The sequence below is a fragment of the Cyprinus carpio genome, chromosome A20 (assembly GCF_018340385.1).
Source record: "Cyprinus carpio isolate SPL01 chromosome A20, ASM1834038v1, whole genome shotgun sequence".
Taxonomy (NCBI): domain Eukaryota; kingdom Metazoa; phylum Chordata; class Actinopteri; order Cypriniformes; family Cyprinidae; genus Cyprinus; species Cyprinus carpio.
The window spans coordinates 18,176,596-18,197,160 of NC_056591.1; the positions used below are offsets into that span (position 1 = coordinate 18,176,596).

A 20,565-nucleotide genomic window follows, 5' to 3' on the forward strand; every position below is an offset into this window, starting at 1 on the left:
TCTATGGTTCATTAGCTTCTGTTGACGTAGGCCACGTAAATAAAATTCCTTTAACTTATACATTGCACCTGCATTTATTCTATGCAAAGCAACTTAGTTGCGGGAAAACAATTCATCACTATGGCAATAAACATGAAGTGTCTTAGTTTTCAGTAATCGTTTAAAACAAAAGCAAGGACCGGAAGGAAAAATAAGAGCATAGAATAAGTGTGTTTTTTTTTTTTTTAAAAAGCAGGCAGTCATGCTCATGGAAGAGAAGTTTTCAGTTGTTTCTTGAGTGATTCGTTTGTCCGAATGGAGTTGGGTAACGTTACCGAGGTCATTCGACCAGTGAGTAACAGCGAAAGAAAACCACCATGAGATATTTTGTGCTTCTCCGCGATGGGACCACGAGGCGTCACTCATTTACTGAACGAAACGTTTCCGAAATAAAGTATTTGCAATGTAAGCGAGATCGCGGTCATTATACAAATTCGTTACCTTTCACCGCCTCGTGCATCGATTCAGCAACATTTCGTTTGTGATTGGATCATACAAGAAGTATAGAATATTCTGGCCAATCACCGTAGAGTGCAGTGTGAATACGATGAATTAAACTACACTTCGCCTCCAAGAAAATGGCGCGAATTTGGGAGCGATACCAATTCACTTTTAGAGGGGAGTACGTAAGGTTAAACCGTACTGTTATTGACGTACACCATAGACTGTGGAAAAAGTCACGTACACTCGTAAAACGAATACAAACGTAATGAGGAAATCTACGTTGCGTAGCGTTAAACAGGCACACATAGCGATAAGGACAGTTATCAGACAGGTTTCGTTTTCGTAAAGAAACCCCATGCGGTGCTGACGAATGAAATCGCCCAGAAGGAAATGTGGAGAACTCAAACAGAAGACCTAAATATGTATACACGATCTCATTATTGTCCATAATTATTATCGCTATTATTTCCCTCTGAATAAGTTGGTAAGTTCTAAGTAGATAATAGTTTAAAAAAAAGGTGTATGAAGCCAGTTGAGTTAGTTTTACCTTCAAATTGAACGGATAAAGTAACTGTTAAGTTAACGTTAACGTTACCTTTTACTACGAAAACATGTTTGGACGTAGATTTATCGGTGAGGTACTTGTTTCGTAAATATATAAAATCGATTTAAGTTACAACTTTGTTGTCAATGCAGGTGTGTTTTGAAAAACGTGACCACAATGTCTCAAGTGACCCTTTTGGATGAAGTCTCTCGGTGGAACCAGGAGACCTGTCAACAAGAACTCAAAACGGTCCTGCCCAAACTAGTTATATCCTTTCCTGACTTCCTTCACAAATTCATTTCACTTGTAGTTTAAGGCAGTGTATGAATGTACACATGCATTTGATTGTTTAGGACTACCTTAGTATAATTTGTGTAACAGTATTAAGATTGGCCTTGACACTTGAACGCCATGCATCATGACACTGACAGCTGGGAAGAGCACACAAGTAAGTCTGAGCTGTCAGCAATATGTAATTGTTTCAGACCTGGCATATCTCGGGTGGACCTCTTAACATAAGCATTTCTTTGTATGATGTATGTTCTTGTTTGATTTTGAGACATATCTAAGCAAGCAAGTAAATTGAAGCAAATGTGCCAAATAAGTTTCCTCATTTAATTCAATTATCTTCAACAGGCTCCTGTTTTTAAATTGTGGAAGATTTCATTGCTTTTCTCAATAAATGTTTTATTTGTATAACATACTTTGTTGAGTTTCTCCACTTGATTCCATCTCCACAGATATTCTTCAAACAATCACAAGCAGGTTCCTCCCTCATCTTTCTTTATCTGAATTGGAGACGGGATGTTTCTCCACAGTCTTACCCAAGGTTTGAGAATTAAATTCCCACAAAATGTTGGTTTTGTTGTTGGGAAGAACATTTTTTCATTTTTCCTATTTGAGTACTTTATAGCTCATTTAAAAAAGTACTTGAGCACTCTAGGTATCATGATGATAATGATTTTTTTTAAATAAAACCCTGTTAATGGAAATAATATCAATTTCATGTGTTGTCATGTATGATCCACAGGTGGTAAAAGTGTTTGCCAGTCTTTTGGAAGAAATCAGCAAGCAAATTGGAGGCCTTTCTAGTCAGAACACAGAGCTACATGTGTTTTTGAGAAATATCTTGAAGGTTTGAATATGCCATATTGAAATTGAAATGAAAATGTCTTCATTGGCTGGTCATAGTGATTTCTGCTGTTGTGTTTTTGCCAGATGATGGTCCAGACCCTGGAGTCTCTCTCTGGCTGTGTGCGTCATGTCTGTTCCTTCGAAGAGTCTGTCTCCTTTGATAGCATTCGCTCTCTACCCTCTTGCATCCTCAGAGTCCTAAAGGACACCTTCCAGCACTGCAAGGTACAACATTATTTCTGGACATATTTTTAAAACCATTAGGCATTGATTGTGAGTACACCAAAAAGGCTGTTGTCTGCTTTAGTGTGTCTGTGAACTGCAATAGTGGTTATGCAAAGGATTTTATTTTCTGTAAATTTCAGTATGATGTTGATGTGTTTATAGAACAGTGAGGTTATGTACAGTGGAAGGCTGTCATTGGTGGGCGATCTGCTTCAGGGCCTGTTTAAAGAGGCCTATTCTTTGCAGAAGGGCCTGATGGAACTGTTGGACAAAATTAACTTGGAGGACACTGCTTCTGAGGAGGAAGTGTCGGATATTGTCACAGGTTTGTGGTATCTGTGTGAGATATCACCCGTGAAGAGATGGATGTGCTTTTCAATAGTTATTTTGAATTTTGTGTTTGGCTTGCAGTGATTCACAGTCTGTTGGATATATGCTCGATTATATCTGGATTGGACATTGCGCTACATGCCAACACATGGAAATTTATCATAAAGTGAGTATAATGTGCATCATGAAACCTTATAATAAAAAATGATAATTTATGTACTGACAGTTTATGTTTGATTTCAGACAGAGCGTGAAATACCAGTCTCTTGTAGAAGATCGGCTTCGCCACACTGACATAGCCTTCTCTTTGTGTGAAGACCTGTATACATCTGTCCAGAACTGTATTGAGCTGGCCCAACAGATCCAACAGGCAGGCCTACAGGTACACTCATCATCAGTTAAAATTTTGAACAGATTGCTTTTTTTTAACAGAGATGGTGATTGCGATTTTTTTTGGTTGCTGTGGTATTTTTAATTGCAATAATGGTGACCTTGAAACATTCATCAGGGACTTTTTTGGTGGAAAAGTCTAAAGTGTTTTTATATAAAAGGTCAGCTCATATCTCTCTTCCTCCTTTTGTTTGTCATAGGAAATGGTGCACTGTCCAGAATACAAGCTTTTCCAAAAAGCAACAAAGATGTGTAGGTTTTTTGCCAACACATTAGTCCACTATACAAAGGTAACTGAGGGGAAAATTTAAGTTATTCATTAAAACCTTTTAAAATGATTTTAACAGTCCGAAATAGTTATAGGTTTCCGTTTTTTGTTTTTGTTTTGTTTTTCATGTGATAGGAATTTAAAGCATTTCTTGCCAAGTCATGCCGTCGATTTCACCAGTTGTATCTCCAAATCCACAGGTAAATCAAAGATATATTGTGTAAGGTCAACACTTATAACATAGGAATTTTAAGCAAAATGATTTTAAAATCTTTAAGTTTCATATTTTTCCTCTCTCTGTTTTATCTATTAAGTCTAATTAAGCTTGTGGTTTTTCCCTCCTCAGCAAGTTCCCTCCCTCTGTGTGTGCCCCGTCTGTGCCCTCTGCCCTCAGTGAGGAGTTGAGAGTGGCAGTTCTGGTTCCCATGGATGCCATGCTGACACAGCTGCTCTCCTTCCAACCCTTTGCAGAATCTGTCCTGGACCCAGATCACCGTGAGCTTCTTCTTGCAAACTACTATAACAACTTCCAGGGTCCTCTTGAACTCTGGAACATTGCTTTAACATTTCCTCCAAAAAATATTTGGCTTGTTCATTGGAAGCTCATACATCAGTTAACCTGGTCATTAAAGTTTTTGTTCTGTTTGTTATGTGAGTGATGGGTCACTGTCTGCAAAGTCTTAGGAGGGTGAAATGAACTGGTGATGAATTTCTTTCATGTCAAGGACATAGTTATATAAAAAAAAAAAATGCAGAGAGACTGACTGTCTATGACACATTGCTGAGTGCATATCCTGTGCATTTCCAGGTCACTTAAACTGAATTAGTGCTCATGCCCTTTCATTATTACATGGCAGTTCTTCCATCATTGCATTGTGGAGGCGCACTCTCTGACTGACAGTTTTTGGATTATTGCCTAGATAAAAACAAGTATTTGTTCTAATTTTCTTCCCTTTTTATTGGAAAATCATGGCCATGTTGTTCTTTTCTTTCTGTTGTTTTAGTTAAATCGTTAACTAAATTAAAACGAGGGAACAAATTAATACATGACATCACTTTACCTAAAACGAGAGCAAATTAATCAAACAAGGTCACTAATAACTTATGGGAAAGTTTAGTTTTCTTAAACATTGTTTAAAAATGACCAATTAGTTTTTCCTGTTGTTTGTGTATTTTAGAGTGCAGTACAGAATTTTATCTACCACAGTGTCTGCTACTGGTGAGTGTACTGGGTAAACTCTCATCCCAGCCAGAGGAGGCGATGCGGCTGTGGAGTGATGGCAGTCAGTTTTCGGAGGAAACTCCAAGGTACTTTACACTTGTATATTTTGGCAGGATGAAATTGGCAAACTAGTCAGAGTTTTTAGCATCAATAATTATGTTGAATTGGCTTGGCGTTTATTGATAACGTGTAATGCTGCAATAAGATGGCCTTTCATTGTACAATACTGTTAAAAAGTTTGGGGCCAGCAAGATTTTGTAATACTTTTTTAAAGGAGCCTTGTATGCTCACCAAAGCTGCATTTATTTAATAAAAAAAAAAAAATATATATATATATATATATATAGCGTAAAAGCAGTAATATTTTGAAATATTGTTTTTGAGTGTCTTATGATCCTTCAGAAATCTGGTGAAAAAAAAGTTACTTTACATCATCTTTGTAATTTATCCTGCTGTCGTTTACAACTGCATTTCAAACCTGGAAATGTAAAAATTTTGCCTACTTAAATCAAGATTTGTTTTCTCTAGGTCCAGTTTAGTATTTTTGGCTTTTAGTACATAATGCCATCAAAAAGTCTTTCTTTCCACAGATGGTCTGTGTTTGAGGCAGTGTTGCATAGTTTTCGGCGGTGTATGTTGGAGCGTGCCGTGCCGGTGTGGTTGCCGGGAGTAATGCTAAGAGGGCAGGCTCAGGGTAGAGTCAGTCTGCACCAGCATGTGTGTGTGCATATGTGTGCTTGTGTGGCTGTTCTGCCCACTCAACACTTCGCTCCATTGGTCAGTGATCTTTTTTTATTGAATTTATTGAATTCTCTTCAAGTGTTGTATAACTAAGCTTGATCTTGCTCTCTGGATGGTCTTTTGTTTTGAAAAGACAAGTCACAATTTAGCTATAAGTCTTGACATAATTACATTCTTATGAAATCATTTTCAGCTGGCCAAGTTACAAATAGCTGGTCCTTAAGACATTTCATCAGAAAAAAAAGGAAAAACCATCATATAATCTTGTTGTCCTCTGTTTTCTTCTTTCAGGAGCGGTCACTATTAGCCGGCGTATTGCAGGCAGACACGCAGACGGCTGTCTTGGCCACAGATGTCTGGTGCTTCCTGGCACGGTAAGTATAGATACACTCCCATGTGTGTAGACCATCAGACTTCTATGACTACTACTTTCCAGAGCTGCTACAGAGACGCCAAGAATGAACAATCAGAGACATTCCTGTTTTTTATCTTTTTTGAAGTGTCAGTTTCTGAAGTTTTGTCATTGTGGTTTAGTAGTCATTCAATACATTCTAAAATCCCCTAAATAATATTGATAACCATGCTCTACTAAGACCTTGTCTATACAAGTTGAAAAACATCTACTGCTCTAAAGTATGCAAGAAAAACATGTTTATATACAATATCAGAGTTCAGGTTCTTTCTGTCTCTTTTCAGGTATGGCACGGCTGAGCTGTGTTTTCATCATGTTCTCCTTATTGCTCACCTGGTGAGTGGGGAGTGTGCTGGGAATGTGACCTTTTTTGTGCTCTTGTGGTTTTCTGAAACCTCTCTGGGATGAGGGACCCCAGGCAAACCTTTTCCTCTCTTACACTCTGACTGAGCTGACAGTTGGTGTTAAAATGAACATGGGGAAGAACTCACTTCTCTATCACAACAGTCTTGTGCTATTTTTCTTGTGTGCTTGGTATTATTGCAAATATTTTGAATTATTACAAGTGTTAGATGAACAGCTTAAATTCTATGGGTTATATATACGTGTATGGACACACACACACACACAAAGTACTCTTATGCTTACCAAGTCTGCATTTATTTGATCAGCATTACAGTAAAAACAATAATATTAACTTATAAACTTAAACTTATATTAAACTTATATAAGCTTTAACTTAATATATTTAAAAATTTGATTTATTCCTGTAATGGCAAAGCTGAAATTTCATCAGCAATTGCCAGAATTCTTTGATAAATAGAAAGTTCAAAAGAACAGCATTTGTTTGAAATTGAAATAATTTCAAGCAATTCATCATTGAACGGTCTAAATATTTATGTATGTATGTTCTTTACATTTGACAACTAGAGAAATTTGTCTTTATTTTATACCATACATCTGTTAAACCATACATCTTTACTTATCTTATCCTCTATCCTCTCTGATAATTGATTTTTAAAATTTCTAAATCTATTGACATTTTTAAAGATGACTACATACTCTTTTGGATGACTCTTTTGTAATTGAATTTTTGAAGAGTATTAAGACTTTTTTTTTTCTTCAAGTTCTCTTGGTTTGAACATTGTCTGAAAAATTCTCCGGTTTTAGTAGTCCACTAATAACTTCCATGAACGTGTATTGTTGTTGTACTGTCTAGATAAGGTCATGTCCTGGTGAGGGTTATCAGATGTTTAACTTGGCCCTGCTGCTTAGACGTCTGCTATTTCTCATGACACCCAAGCACCAGGTTAGTTTCTTTTTCCATTGTCCAGATTAAGAATATGAATGCAACTCTGCAGAAAAACTTCCTCAGAACATTGATGAGTTTGTAATATAGTTTATTTCTGTTCCCACTGTTGTTCAGTCTTTGTTTTGTAGGTAGCAAAATGGTACATTCATAAATGTGAAGTGCTTTTTTTTTGTGACAGGTTGAGTTTGTGGAGCGCTTCCCTCCCGCTCAGGAGGAGAACCAGTGTGTGTGGCACCACACTCTGCTAAGGTCTCTGTGCACAGAGGCAAGAATGAGGGTGGAGGACGACGTGCTTGCCGGGGCTTCTGTTGTGCTGCAGGAATTGGAGAATAGCGGCTACAGGATGGGAGATATACTGAGACTTGTGAGAGAAATAAAGCGACAATAGTGCTACTGAATACATAAACTTTATACTTAACAAGATGTTTGCCATCATTTTGAATTACATAAGGCCTTGATTTTAAAAAGTCAAACATGCTAGCATATAAAAATATCCAAGACAGTTGTTTTTTAGTCATCTGTTAGCAGAGGAAACAAACGATTTTGGATGCAGATTCAAGTTCCAAGCCAATACATATGTTTTATGCCACAGTCGTAAATTGATGTGTTTTTTGTTTTGGTTTTTGTATATTTAAGTTTTTTTTATGGATTAAGATGAGTATCCTGCACTTATACAGTTTAGTCACGGGGATTTTTATTGTTATTTCAACACTTGGTCTCTCTCAACATTTACTTAACTCTATCTGACATCCTGCTCTTAAAAACCAGACTGACCTTTAAGATAAATATCTTTCCCAGGGCTGGTTTTAAATTGGTTTCTCTCTGTGATTCAGAACCGGATACTAGGCTGTGTGCTGATGTTGATGGGAGGGAGCAACCTGCAGGCTGAATGTGTTGGGTCTTCTGTGAAGATCATCTCTCAGCTGTGGAGTCGCATGAGTAGCAATCAGGTGATCAGATTTCACATATACAGTACATAACTCTTCTAAATTTTGGAGTCAGTAAGTTTTTTTTTCTTGTAATGAAAATCATCATGTCATGTGACACTGAAGACTGGAGTAATGGCTGCTGAAAATTCAGCTTTGCCAGCTAAGTAATAAATTTGAAAATGCAGAAAACTGAAAATTGTTATTTTGAGTTTAATATTATTTCACAATATTACGGCTTTAACTGTATTTTGATCAAATAAATGCAACCTTGGCAAGCATAAGATACTTTTTAAAAACATTAAAATAAATCTTAGGGTGTGTTTGGTTTGATTAAAACTGGTGCGATTGTTCTGTTAGTGCGGTTCATTTGATTAAGTCTGAACGCTGCCTTCCGAACCCTGGTGTGCGCCAAACAAGCAGACAAAGACTTCTAAAAAGATGCGTCTCTGTCCCCTTCCAAACAAACTCTGGTGTGGTTTGAATGAAATATGTATGCAGCAAGGACCAAATACTTCGAAACGAAACAAAAACAGGATGTAATGACAAGATGCGTTGCTATGCGATGTGACTTCACGACTCGGAATGAGCGGTGTATCCAAAACAAAATTTTATGAGCTCTTCATCACAGGAGTTCGGAGGTGGTATAAAATCATATGTACATGCAACCCAACAATGAACGTGCTTAGTTCATCAGACAGCGTTAGGTGTATTCGACTTAAACCGCCGCTTTGATCTGACCACACTTATTGTTTGGGGTGTTATGTCATGAAATATATGTCATTCAACCTGATCAGTCAGGTTGTGAACGTATCACTATGCCTTTAGGTTCGCTGTCAAAAATGCCAGTGTTAACGCTAAGCATATCAGGACCAAATGTATTGTTTTCTTTTTTGGTCAGGACCAAACGAACCAAGAGAACCAAACTATAAGTGTACACCCTTACTGACTTCAAACTTTTGAATGGTTGTTTATAGTTTTACACAAACTTTCTTTGTTACACAAACTTTTTATGTTAAGCAGTAGCACTTATAAGGTTGACATGAGAAAGTAAAGAATCCCATTCAGATGTATGTGGAATAGTAGTTTTTTTTTCTTTACCTACTATCAGGTGCAGGTTCATCCTCCTCTCCAGTGCACTGTGAAGTTACTCCTGTCAATATCAGCTGTTCTGATCAAAAGTGTAGAGCCACATGTCATTGTTCAGGTGATCTTTTTACATTTACTGTTTTCTTAGGGCGTTCATAGTTATTTCTTTTAAAGCTTTTTAGATCTTTGTTAATTCTGATGCAAGGTTTTTTTTTTTTTTGGTTTAATTCTTATGCAAGCTGTTTCCTGTTTGAGTGGGTTGACTATCCAGAAATGCCCTGATGACCTTCTTTTAGCTGCTTTGGAGTTCCTTGCTTCACTGGGAAAACTGTTTATTTCTCCTAATATTCAGGTATACATGGAATTTGAGGTAAAAAAGAAAATCAGACCAGAAATTAGTTCTTTCATTTGGTCATTTCATTGTGTGTGCAGTACGTATATGTATGTGTGTGACTGCAGTGCCAGGTTTTGCCTAGAATCAGTGGTCTGTTTAATGGTCTCCTGAGTCACCCATCCTGGCTGATACTCCATCATGTCCTGGAGGGCTTTGGCCTTTTTGCAGAGGTCAGAATTTCCCCATTATACAACACAATTTTTTTATTCAATAACAGACAGTGTCCTCAATTGTTAAATTTGAGTAAATCAGAAGTGAATGTATAATGATACATTTTAGAAAGACAACACCAAATCTGACTTGACATAACTATATAAAGGGTGCATTTACTTGAACAAGTATAGGTCAATTTTGTAATGTAAACCTAAGTGATAACTTTCTCTCAAGAACTTTTATTTATTTATTCATTTGGTAAAAAAATTAATCTCAAATCACATCCCTCTTTATCTTTCTTTATTTAATTTTTATATTACAAAAATTTTGTAATCTTGCTCACGTCTCTTTTGTAATTTTAAATAACCAACCATGAGGAAGTGATTTCTCAAACACTGACATCAGAGGAGATCAAAACCAAAGTGTTAAACTACCTCAGTAAGGTATGAAATGAGACATACACGGGCTTAAAATAAATAAATAAAAATGGTGTAATTTTGTTTTATTAGAGTTATCCTTATGTAGATTAATGTATCACTCTCTACAGACCGTCTCACACCAGGAGTCTGAGGAAGCAAGATTCGAACGTCTGAAGGAGTGGAGGAGTGTAATAGAGAAACACTGTGAGCAAATGGAGTGTGAGGACAACTCACCTGTACAAACGCCACTTACTGAGGAGGTGAGTGAGTGAAAGGATGGCTAACTTTCTGGTCTGACATACCTGTGGAACAAACTTTTACTAATTCTGTGATTCTTTGCTTGTTCCAGCCATGTCCGAAGAGGGCAAGACAGGAGACCAAAGTAGAAGAGGAGTATGAGCGATACCTTCAGACAGCAGAAAGTGCCTTGAAAGCTTTGCAGGCAATAGTGGGGCCAGGCCACAACCCGTCCCCTCCACAGTGGGTCAGGACGAGACTTGAGGTCTTACAGACACTGATAACTCAAATCAACACCACTACAGTAGAGGAGCCCTGATTCAACCACAACAACACCTCTACCTCTGGCTGCTTTTAACCTAGCCTAGTGCTGCCTTTTGTTCAATGTCACTACATTTACTGAAGTCACCCAAGATATTTGTATAAAAGTTGTATTTTTTTTTTTTTAAGTTTATATGGAAAAGTGTCACTCCAAAGACCATAGAACTGTTTATTAAACTTCATTAAAATTTGTTTTGTGGACTTTCTAGTCAGTGGTTTGATAGTGGGTTATTTCCATTGAATACTGAAGTCTAAAGCTCTGCTTTTAATGATGCATTCACACTGTCAGAATTGTTGTAATTTCAAGATTCTGACTTTGTAAAAAAGTGCTCACATCCTCATAATTACAGCCCTGAATTCTGAGACCTCCAACTGTAATTGTAGTAATTCCAACACAACTTGAACATAATATATTAATGCCACCATCCTATTATGACAATTAAGAAATAGCATTTGTAATATTTTGGGGGGGGCTGTGCTAGAAAATGAAAAAAAGTAGGGTAGGGATTTGGATCTATCCATCAGTTGTTGTTGAGATGTGGGTGTAAAAGTAAAAAAACAACAACACACGAACATGATAAGTATCATGTATAAGATGTATAAATTGCATTTACAAAAAATATTTATGCCAACTTAGATGTAATAGAAAAAGAAGACTGATTTTCATTTGGTATGCAAATAAATGCAATAAAAAAGGCTAATTGCAGTAGAACGTTTAAATTTTACAATGACATCATTGCGGTCAATTGTGAATATTCTAAAGGCTAATTCACACTGCACCAATAGACACCAGCAATTACCAGATTACATGAGTTTGTTAGAAAATCATACCTTACTGTCCAGACATTCCTGACCTGAAAAACACTGACTGAATGTTCAGTCAGTAAGAACAAACAGACCGACAGGGCTAACACGCTGATCTGAAGTTCATCCATCAAACATGTCTGTTGGCTTCAAGTTGGTGTCTCTGTTGATGCAGTGTGATCTAGCCTTAAGTCAGTGGGAGATTTATTTATTTATTTTTTTATTTTTTTATTTTTTTTAGCAAATTTCATAGTCAATATTACATCAAAATTTCACCAGATTTACTTGAACTTAAAACTATAAATGTCAAAAATGAATCAAAGCAGATCAAATACCATAAAACCATTTTATTTAATAAGCAGCTGATAATACAAATAAATTAGGTTGGGCTCTCACCAAATCTAATGACCACAAATTAGAGTCTATATATTTCTTCTCAAGTTGAGGCTGTCTGTCCTCTAAGGCTCAGTGAACCAAAAAAAAAAGGCTGTATGGCACAAATTAACCTGACATTAGAAGTGTATGTATTTCCTGGTTGGATACCCCTTCACAGTGCAACATGACTGAAGGACTCCTAAAAGGATCTACATCATGCTATCTTGAAAAAGCTAAACAAGACAAAACCTTTTTCTGTAGCTGAACAATTTCTATGGCAACAGTAGATTGAATATCATATTGTATAGGGTGGGGGAATCTTACAATACACACTACTCTCTTAAATCGTAGTTACTAAATTTTTACGTTGGTCTTTAGTGATAATGTCATGATGGCATATGTAGCAGTTTTCTTGAATGTGAATCTCTCATATGGCTTTCTGTAGAAGATCACACTGATCACCAGGCATTCTCATCTTCCCAGGTGAGGTCATCGCCCCATCCTTCTGCCTCAGTCTGTGAAAGCAAAACAGAAGTTAATCTCATCAGTTTGTCAACATACTGTAGTTTAAATAATTGAAATTGATGTCGGGACGCATAGCTAAACTTACCTCAGTCAGTTCAGCAGCAGCAAACTTGGTGGTGAGGCTCAGTGTATCGATTGATGGGTCTGATGTTGTGTGTCCCGTGTTGGATTCTCTGACTGAGCTCTCCATAGGGAGCAGAAGAGATGAGGAAGACAGCTTTATATCTGGGACCATGTCTGCAAAGAAGTCAAGTTCTGGATCTGGCTGTGGCTTCTTCTTCACTGCAATTGTGAACTCCTCACCGAGACATCCAGCTCCAGAGCTTTTGATTGTGCTTTTTGGCTTGGGCTCTAATGCTAAACTTGTTTTGCTGGGTTTGAGGGTGTCAGTTGTCTGGTTCCAACCGGTGTCCCATGATGAGGTATGGTTATGATCTGGATTGCTTCTGACGCTAGAGTTCAGTTTGAGTGCTTGTGACTGCCTTGGGGGTCCGGCACTAGATTCAGACAGAGATGATGCAGTGCTTTTTGTTGATGTCTTTGGTACAGAGACTGGTAAAGGAGTCAAGGGTGACCGGTCTGAGGTCACTTCTGAGTCCTCAAAATCATCCCAGGGTTCCTCACTTTCATCCTCATTATCAGCTGATAAAGCGGAGTTGCTCTGACCTGGGATGCCTGCTGACCGAATGCTAATCTGAACTGACTGGGTCTTGTCCTTTTCTGCCTCCTCTGTGTCACTCCAGTTAGGCCAGTCTTCGTCGGATCTCACCGTGCTGTTAGTTTTCGTGTTGTCTGCAGCTTGTGTGCCCATTCTGCACCCATTCATTTCGCTGCTAAATACTAGAGAGATCACTTGATTCAGAAGGGTTGTCATTTTCAAACACCAAAGAGGATCAAGATAACTTCAGCCTTTCTTTTCAAATTATTGCTTGACCAATAAGCAGTTCAGAAATGTTAACTCTTTCAGTATCAGTTGTGGCATACCTGCTCTCTGTGATGTGGTGTGCTGGGTAGTGGTCTTTTCAGTTGCTTTGAAGGAATACATATTGTCTAAAACCATCTTTTTGTCCTCTGAGCCCTTAGGGAACAGATTCAGGACCTTTGGTGGTTGTGAGATGTGGGGATGTGATGGCCCAACAATATGCACGGGTGATGCTGCAGAGGAAAAGAGGTTTGGGATCGGTAAGATAATGGTTGGTTTTAATGGTTATTAGATCAAAAATGTAAGTAATATTGTGAATTATTATTACGATTTAAAATAACTGTTTTTTATTTTAATGTATTTTAAAAATGTATTTATTCCTGTGATAGCAAAGCTGAATTTTCAGCAGCCAATACTCCAGTCTTCAGTGTCACATGATTATGCAGAAATCATTCTAATAAGCTGATCAGATGCTCAAGAAACATTTCTTTTCATTATTGAATGCTGAAAACAGTCTGCTGCTTAATATTTTTGTGAAATCTGTGATATATTACCATCTTGGATTTTTTTTGTTTTGTTTTTTGGATGAACAGAAAGTTCAAAAGAACAGCATTTAATTTAAACAGAAATCTAAATATTATAAATGTCTTCACATTAGTAGATGATTAATAGACTGAAATAATTATTCGAGTTTAATCACTGTGATTAGTTTTAAATATTTGTTTTAAAATATATATATTATATACATTAGTATATATTTATTTTCTTTCCCTAAAATAGGAACTGAATGGCTTCAAGAAAATAAATATCTATGACATATAAATTGATGCAGCAGCGTCCTCCAGTGGCCTCAAAACAACGTTAGTACCTTCCATGTGTTTCATACTTCATCATCTGAATTTCATTTATAAATACATTAGCCATTAAGAAAACCTTTACTGATAAATCTGGCTGAAGGATATTTGATATTTACTTCATCTTATTCCAACCAGTCTTAAGGAATTGTAAAAACAATTAAAATGTAATGTAAAAACTGATTAATATAAAAACTATAATAACTTAAGCAGCCTAAATGTTTAGAATGGGACAAATACGTATCAAATGTATCAAAACAGAAATTAATTGTAAAAGTCAATCAAGCTAACTTTTTAGGGTAATTATCTAAACTCCCTCTCATTATAAAAGTGCATCATCAGACAGTGTCTTACTCTCTGGGGTGACCTCTGTGGACTTGGTGAAGTTTGGCGTAGTCCGTTTAAAGACTTTGGTCCTCTCCCCACCAACAACCACTTGGGCACCCAGCAACGGGACAAGCACAGCCAAACTCTGTAGTGTCATTGCGACGAGTGAGTCATTCGTATCTCTCATTCCCAGCAAAACCTGAGAGATAAAGTGTGTGAAAAAACTGAAACAATCCCAGTATCAACTTAAAAACATCCTGAATTTACTGTAATAATTCAGTATCAGTAAGCTTTTGATACAAGCACATACATTTTCACAGTACCTGAGGAAGAATCTGATTTTTCAGTTCTTCGTGAGGAAAGAACTCAGCATAGATGTGAATGTGGGAGAGAAGCACAATCCTGACGTGCTCCTCATTCACCTTATAGAGCTTAAGGAGCTGAGGAACCACGTATCTCCGATACAAAGACAAAGACAGAAGACACTCCTCACCGGCACTCACACTCGAGTCTGTACATCAGAAAACAGACAGTCATTTCATAACTAAGACTAATGCTGCTAAACAAGTGTACAATAAGCATCTCCTAAAGGTTTACTGACTGGTTCTACCTTGCTTAGGCCGTAAGAGGTGAGGAAGAAAGCTTTTGACAGCCATGGGTTCAGCAAACACCAAAGAATTGAGCAATTTAGGTGTCAGACGGGTAGCAATTAACTCCTCTGGGAGGTTCTGAACTCGGTCCAAGAGAAACCTGCAGAAACGCACTTCGTTATTTAAGCACAACACATCACCCTTCTAGAGTAACAAAATCATGCATTTGAAAGGGAAGCTTACTTGAAGAATTCATTCTTCTCCTCTTCATTTTTCAGGGTCAAACTCTTCATAAAATTCATGATGTCTAAGAAGTCATTTCTATAAGAATTAAATATTGCAAAGTTAAGGTATTTAAATCATTTTATTATCTTAATCGTAGTTCAATACAGGCGAAATGAACATTTGTCAAATTAAAATTGATTTCAAAAGACCATGAATTTGATCAGATGATCAGAGCGAACCTGAAGAACTTGTGAGTCAGCAAACTGCTGAGAGATGGGCGAGACATGGGGTCAGGGGTCAAGAGGCTGGCCTGCAGCATGTTCTTTAGACTCTCCAACAAATCATCTGAGACTGAGACAGAAAGTACGTTTGGGTGGAGGAGCACATGGAGGTTCCAAATATGGGGAACAGACATGGAAAAATAAATAAAAAGACGTAAGAGGGAATGGAAAAACATACCACAATTTAGTGAGTGAGACTAAAAGAAAAAAAAAGATAGCACAAAAACAACAGAGCATGTTTTCAGTGAAGCCCTGCTCCAAAAAACAGCAACATAAAAGCCAAAAGGTTGCATCACCATTACACTGCTCATGTGGATCAATTTGTTCTTTGAACATGTAGTCATCATAACCTGCCCTGAATGGAAAACTTGCACTCGCCATGTAAAATCGTTTTGTCAGTACAATAACAATTATGTCACAATGTCTATACAGTAAGGTTTAGAAACTACCACAACAGGATGAATCTTAGACATGCTCAGCCTGCTTTACATGCGTCTGTTGAATTAAGAGTGTTACTAACCATGTCCGGTCAGAAGTGGAAGAAGTGCCTCCACCATTACCCCGAATGAAAAAGCGTCTCGGGAGTGGGCATGATTGTCGGGAAGAGTTTTGAATCCTTCAAGCTACAAATAGATTATTAAAAAAACATTATTATATCGCGAGACATAACGATCATGACTGTCGCTTTGTTGCACATTTGTTTTTCTCAGATTCTTCGATGAATAGAAAGTTTAAAAGAATAGCATTTATTTGAAATAAAGACTTTGGCTCAGCAAGGATGCATTGACAGTAAAAATATTTATGTTACAAAGATTTCTATTTCTTTATATTATAAATACAAATATGGTTCCTACCTTCTCCTCAGGAGGAATGGCACCATTTTCCCTTACATTCTGAATACTTCTGAGAAACTGGAGAGGAAGTCACACATACAAAATGTTACAGTACTCAACTTTGCCTGTATTTGTTATTAAAGGTATTTAACCAATAGTAACAGAACCATGCCATTATATTTAATTTAATTTCCCTTAATCTTTTGAAACAAAAGAGAAACGGAAGCATAAATCAACACTCAAGTAGTTACGGATGTCACCTCTGGTGTTGCCTCTGAAAACTTGCAGACAGTTTCCATCCCCCCGAGTTTCCAATGGCCATCTTCACTGACAAACACTGAGGATATGCACACATTGTTGTGACTTGATTTGCCCTAAGAGATGAAAGAAAAATAAATTATTTAGTTAAATTAAAGTGTCTAAAAAAATTAAAATAAATATATAAAAATAATAAATAAAACAATAATAAAATGTGTCTTACCCTGTCATGCAGAAAGACTAGTGCTTGCAACAGGTCATAGAGGCCTGCGCAGATCTCCTCTGGAGTAAGATTGTCTAGCAGCCGTTTTAATGGTTGAACTGGTTCTGTCACTAAATGTATACCTCCATCCTGCACTGAGCATGACAGGAAGCGAAGAAGACATGGATGCCTTAATGTCTTCAAGTGCTGTAAAGGAAGATGTATTAATCAGGTAAATTTATTAGACTGAAATAGCTGAGAGATTTATGTTATACTTGTTTTTTTTATATATACAATTTGTATTAAGTGACTACTATTATTCTAAGATGTGGAAAATATTAATAATAAAGAATGTGTGAGTTAGGTGTGTCCAAACTTTTGGCAGGTAATGTATGTCACTGGTGAGGTTACATAGCAGCTGTTTACTTTTACCTTGGCAGCTTTACTGACTTTATCCTCATTGTCTTGCTTATGCACAAAGACCGAGGCAGGCTTGCCATCCCGGAGGAGGGCAGAGTACATGGTAAGACCAGACGGCAGTGTCAGCAACGGCTCTTCCAGCACACAGCTTGGCAGCGCACTGCTCTCAGCACCCATCCTTACACTGAGGTGGTATCGTCTGCCTATCACACTGTCCGTGAAAAAAAGTCATGAATACCTTTACTACAAAAAACATGCACATAAATATCTCCTTGATATGTATGCCGATAATTATTCGTTTCTAACAAAAACACGATTCTGGCTTCACAAGCTCTTAATTGATGGACTGGAGCAGTTTGATGACAGACTCTCAAAATCAAGACAATACAATAACCTTTTACTTATGGGTAACTGAGTATTCATTTAGATGCAATGATAAACAGCATGCAAGATGTCAAAAATCAGCAGAATGTTAGTTATAATTTGAATTCAATGCTCTAATCTGGCTTTCGAGGACAATCTGAAAATAACATTCAGACTAAGTGGCATATGGTTGCAATGACATGCATGTTTTACAGTCAACGTGTCATTTTAGGGACTCTGGACAGAGCATATTTATACTGTATCAAGGCTCTTAGCGTCATCTATTAGATTGATTCGGTTCGCTTGTTAACTGTTACTCGGTATTCAGGAGAAGTGTTTATTTAGTGTGCTGATCTATTCCTTGCATGACAGCTGTACAGCGAGCAGACTACCTGTATGGCTGTGTCACCTCGCAGGAAGCGAATTGCCTAGGAAAACCAGTTTTCCTTTCCAGCAGACACCATTATTGCAAGAAAAATCTCAGCGTTTGCTTTCCGTTAACTTCGACCAAGTCTCTGAGCCGCGAAAAAACACTTTAAATTCATTTTCTCTACAACAAATCAGTCGATTTGCCAGACTGCATCGATTACGGCACGACGCACAACTTCCTGTTCGCAAACGATAAACACCGGTTCTTCCTGTTATAGAATTGGACAAAACCATCTTGTTGTACAGGGGTAACTCTTAAAAGGGAAATACATCTTTCAAGACTGTCTTTTAGCTCAGCATTTTACGCAATGGGATTCATTTCTAAAAAAGTTTTTGTTCCACGCGCTTGCATATGAAGGTGTTTAAAGTGCACTGTATACATTTAGTTGATTCGTATCCACCGAAATATTGTCAATGGTTTTCCCGTCGGTGGTGTTATGGTTGGTTGACCAAACTGTGAACGAGTTATTTGGTGGTTTTTATTGCTGAACTACATATAAACGTATTTATAAGTGGTAGTAGTAGAAGTAGTAGTACTATATTATTATTTTTATTATTAATCATAATAATAATAAGAATGCTAAAACTGGTCTGGAAGATAAATTAAGGAAAAAATAGTAATAAATAATAACAATAAAATCATTTTTTATATAACAAAAAATATACATAGGAAAATATTTTAATGTATGGAAAAAGAATGTTTATTAATAACTACAAACTGTAACACTTTACAATAATGTTCCATTAGTTAATGTTAGTTAATGTATTAACTAACATGAACAATGAACAATACACTTATTACAGTATTTATTAATCTTTGTTAATGGTTGTTAATGAAAATACAGTTCATTGTTAGTTCATGTTAATTCAGTGTATTAACTAAAATTAACAAGCACAACTTTTGATTTTTAATAATGCATTAGTAAATTTAGAAGTTAACATTAACTAGAATTAATAAATGCTGTAGAAATACAGGTGCTGGTCATACAATTAGAATATCATCCAAAAGTTGATTTATTTCACTAATTCTATTCAAAAAGTGAAACTTGTATATTATATTCATTCATTACACACAGACTGATATATTTCAAATGTTTATTTATTTTAAAATCCCAAATTCAGTCTCTCAGAAAATTAGAATCTTGTGAAAAGATTCAATATTGAAGACACCTGGTGTCACACTCTAATCAGCTAATTAACTTAAAACACCTGCAAAGGCCTTTAAATGGTCTCTCAGTCTAGTTCTGTAGGCTACACAATCATGGGGAAGACTGCTGACTTGACAGTTGTCCAAAAAATGACCATTGTCACCTTGCACAAGGAGGGCAAGACACAAAAGGTCATTGCAAAAGAGGCTGGCTGTTCACAGAGCTCTGTGTGCAAGCACATTAATAGAGAGGCGAAGGGAAGGAAAAGATGTGGTAGAAAAAAAGTGTACAAGCAATAGGGATAACCGCACCCTGGAGAGGATTGTGAAACAAAACCCATTCAAAAATGTGGGGGAGAATCACAAAGAGTGGACTGCAGCTGGAGTCAGTGCTTTAAGAACCACTACGCACAGACGTATGCAAGACATGGGTTTCAGCTGTCGCATTCCTTGTGTCAAGCCACTCTTGAACAACAAACAGCGTCAGAAGCGTCTTGCCTGGGCTAAAGACAAAAAGGACTGGACTGCTGCTGAGTGGTCCAAAGTTATGTGCTCTGATGAAAGTAAATTTTGCATTTCCTTTGGAAATCAGGGTCCCAGAATCTGGAGGAAGAGAGGAGAGGCACACAATCCATGTTGCTTGAGGTCCAGTGTAAAGTTTACACAGTCAGTTATGGTTTGGGGTGCCATGTCATATGCCGTTGTTGGTCCACTGTGTTTTTTGAGGTCCAAAGTCAACGCAGCCGGATATACCAGGAAGTTTTAGAGCACTTCATGCTTCCTGCTGCTGACCAACTTTATGGAGATGCAGATTTCATTTTCCAACAGGACTTGGCACCTGCACACAGTGCCAAAGCTACCAGTACCTGGTTTAAGGACCATGGTATCCCTGTTCTTAACTGGCCAGCAAACTCGCCTGACCTTAACCCCATAGAAAATCTATGGGGTATTGTGAAGAGGAAGATGCGATATGCTAGACCCAAGAATGCAGAAGAGCTGAAGGCCACTATGAGAGCAACCTGGGCTCTCATAACACCTGAGCAGTGCCACAGACTGATCGACTCCATGCCACGCCGAATTGCTGCAGTAATTCAGGCAAAAGGAGCCCCAACTAAGTATTGAGTGCTGTACATGCTCATGCTTTTCATGTTCATACTTTTTAGTTGGCCAAGATTTCTAAAAATCCTTTCTTTGTATTGGTCTTAAGTAATATTCTAATTTTCTGAGATACTGAATTGGGGATTTTTCTTGTCAGTTATAATCATCAATATTAAAAGAAATAAACATTTGAAATATATCAGTCTGTGTGTAATGAATGAATATAATATACAAGTTTCAATTTTTGAATGGAATTAGTGAAATAAATCAACTTTTTGATGATATTCTAATTGTATGACCAGCACCTGTATT

At 37.2% G+C, this 20,565-nt stretch overlaps 2 protein-coding genes across 5 annotated transcripts; one reads left to right on the plus strand and one right to left on the minus strand.

Moving 5' to 3' along the window:
• Positions 1-709: 709 nt before the first annotated feature.
• Positions 710-10,808, plus strand: LOC109058960 (uncharacterized protein C1orf112 homolog). Of its 4 annotated transcripts, none has more exons than XM_042777929.1 (25): positions 725-967; positions 1,180-1,294; positions 1,436-1,475; positions 1,768-1,856; positions 2,058-2,162; positions 2,246-2,386; positions 2,549-2,711; positions 2,798-2,882; positions 2,960-3,098; positions 3,307-3,396; positions 3,510-3,574; positions 3,721-3,869; positions 4,553-4,682; positions 5,187-5,373; positions 5,629-5,711; positions 6,034-6,085; positions 6,969-7,058; positions 7,240-7,425; positions 7,895-8,011; positions 9,099-9,194; positions 9,315-9,446; positions 9,536-9,640; positions 9,986-10,066; positions 10,171-10,302; positions 10,392-10,808. In XM_042777929.1, the coding sequence occupies exons 2-25, from the start codon at positions 1,205-1,207 to the stop codon at positions 10,596-10,598; spliced, it is 2,754 nt and encodes a 917-aa protein (XP_042633863.1). In that variant the 5' UTR covers positions 725-967; positions 1,180-1,204; the 3' UTR covers positions 10,599-10,808. The 4 variants fall into 4 exon arrangements, 3 of the variants coding, with proteins under 3 accessions (XP_042633863.1, XP_042633865.1, XP_042633864.1); XM_042777931.1 differs by having other exon boundaries at positions 2,633-2,711; XM_042777930.1 differs by having other exon boundaries at positions 728-967; positions 9,315-9,428.
• A 928-nt stretch (positions 10,809-11,736) lies between these two features.
• On the minus strand, positions 11,737-18,206 carry LOC109083901 (protein-associating with the carboxyl-terminal domain of ezrin-like). Its single transcript, XM_042777932.1, has 14 exons — positions 17,972-18,206; positions 17,229-17,427; positions 16,818-17,003; positions 16,597-16,710; positions 16,358-16,414; positions 16,024-16,126; positions 15,462-15,573; positions 15,241-15,318; positions 15,018-15,157; positions 14,731-14,918; positions 14,435-14,606; positions 13,289-13,459; positions 12,390-13,144; positions 11,737-12,294 (listed from the first exon to the last, which is right to left on the minus strand). Exons 2-14 carry the CDS (start codon positions 17,391-17,393, stop codon positions 12,238-12,240), a joined length of 2,298 nt encoding a protein of 765 aa, XP_042633866.1. The 5' UTR covers positions 17,394-17,427; positions 17,972-18,206; the 3' UTR covers positions 11,737-12,237.
• Between the last annotated feature and the right edge of the window lie 2,359 nt (positions 18,207-20,565).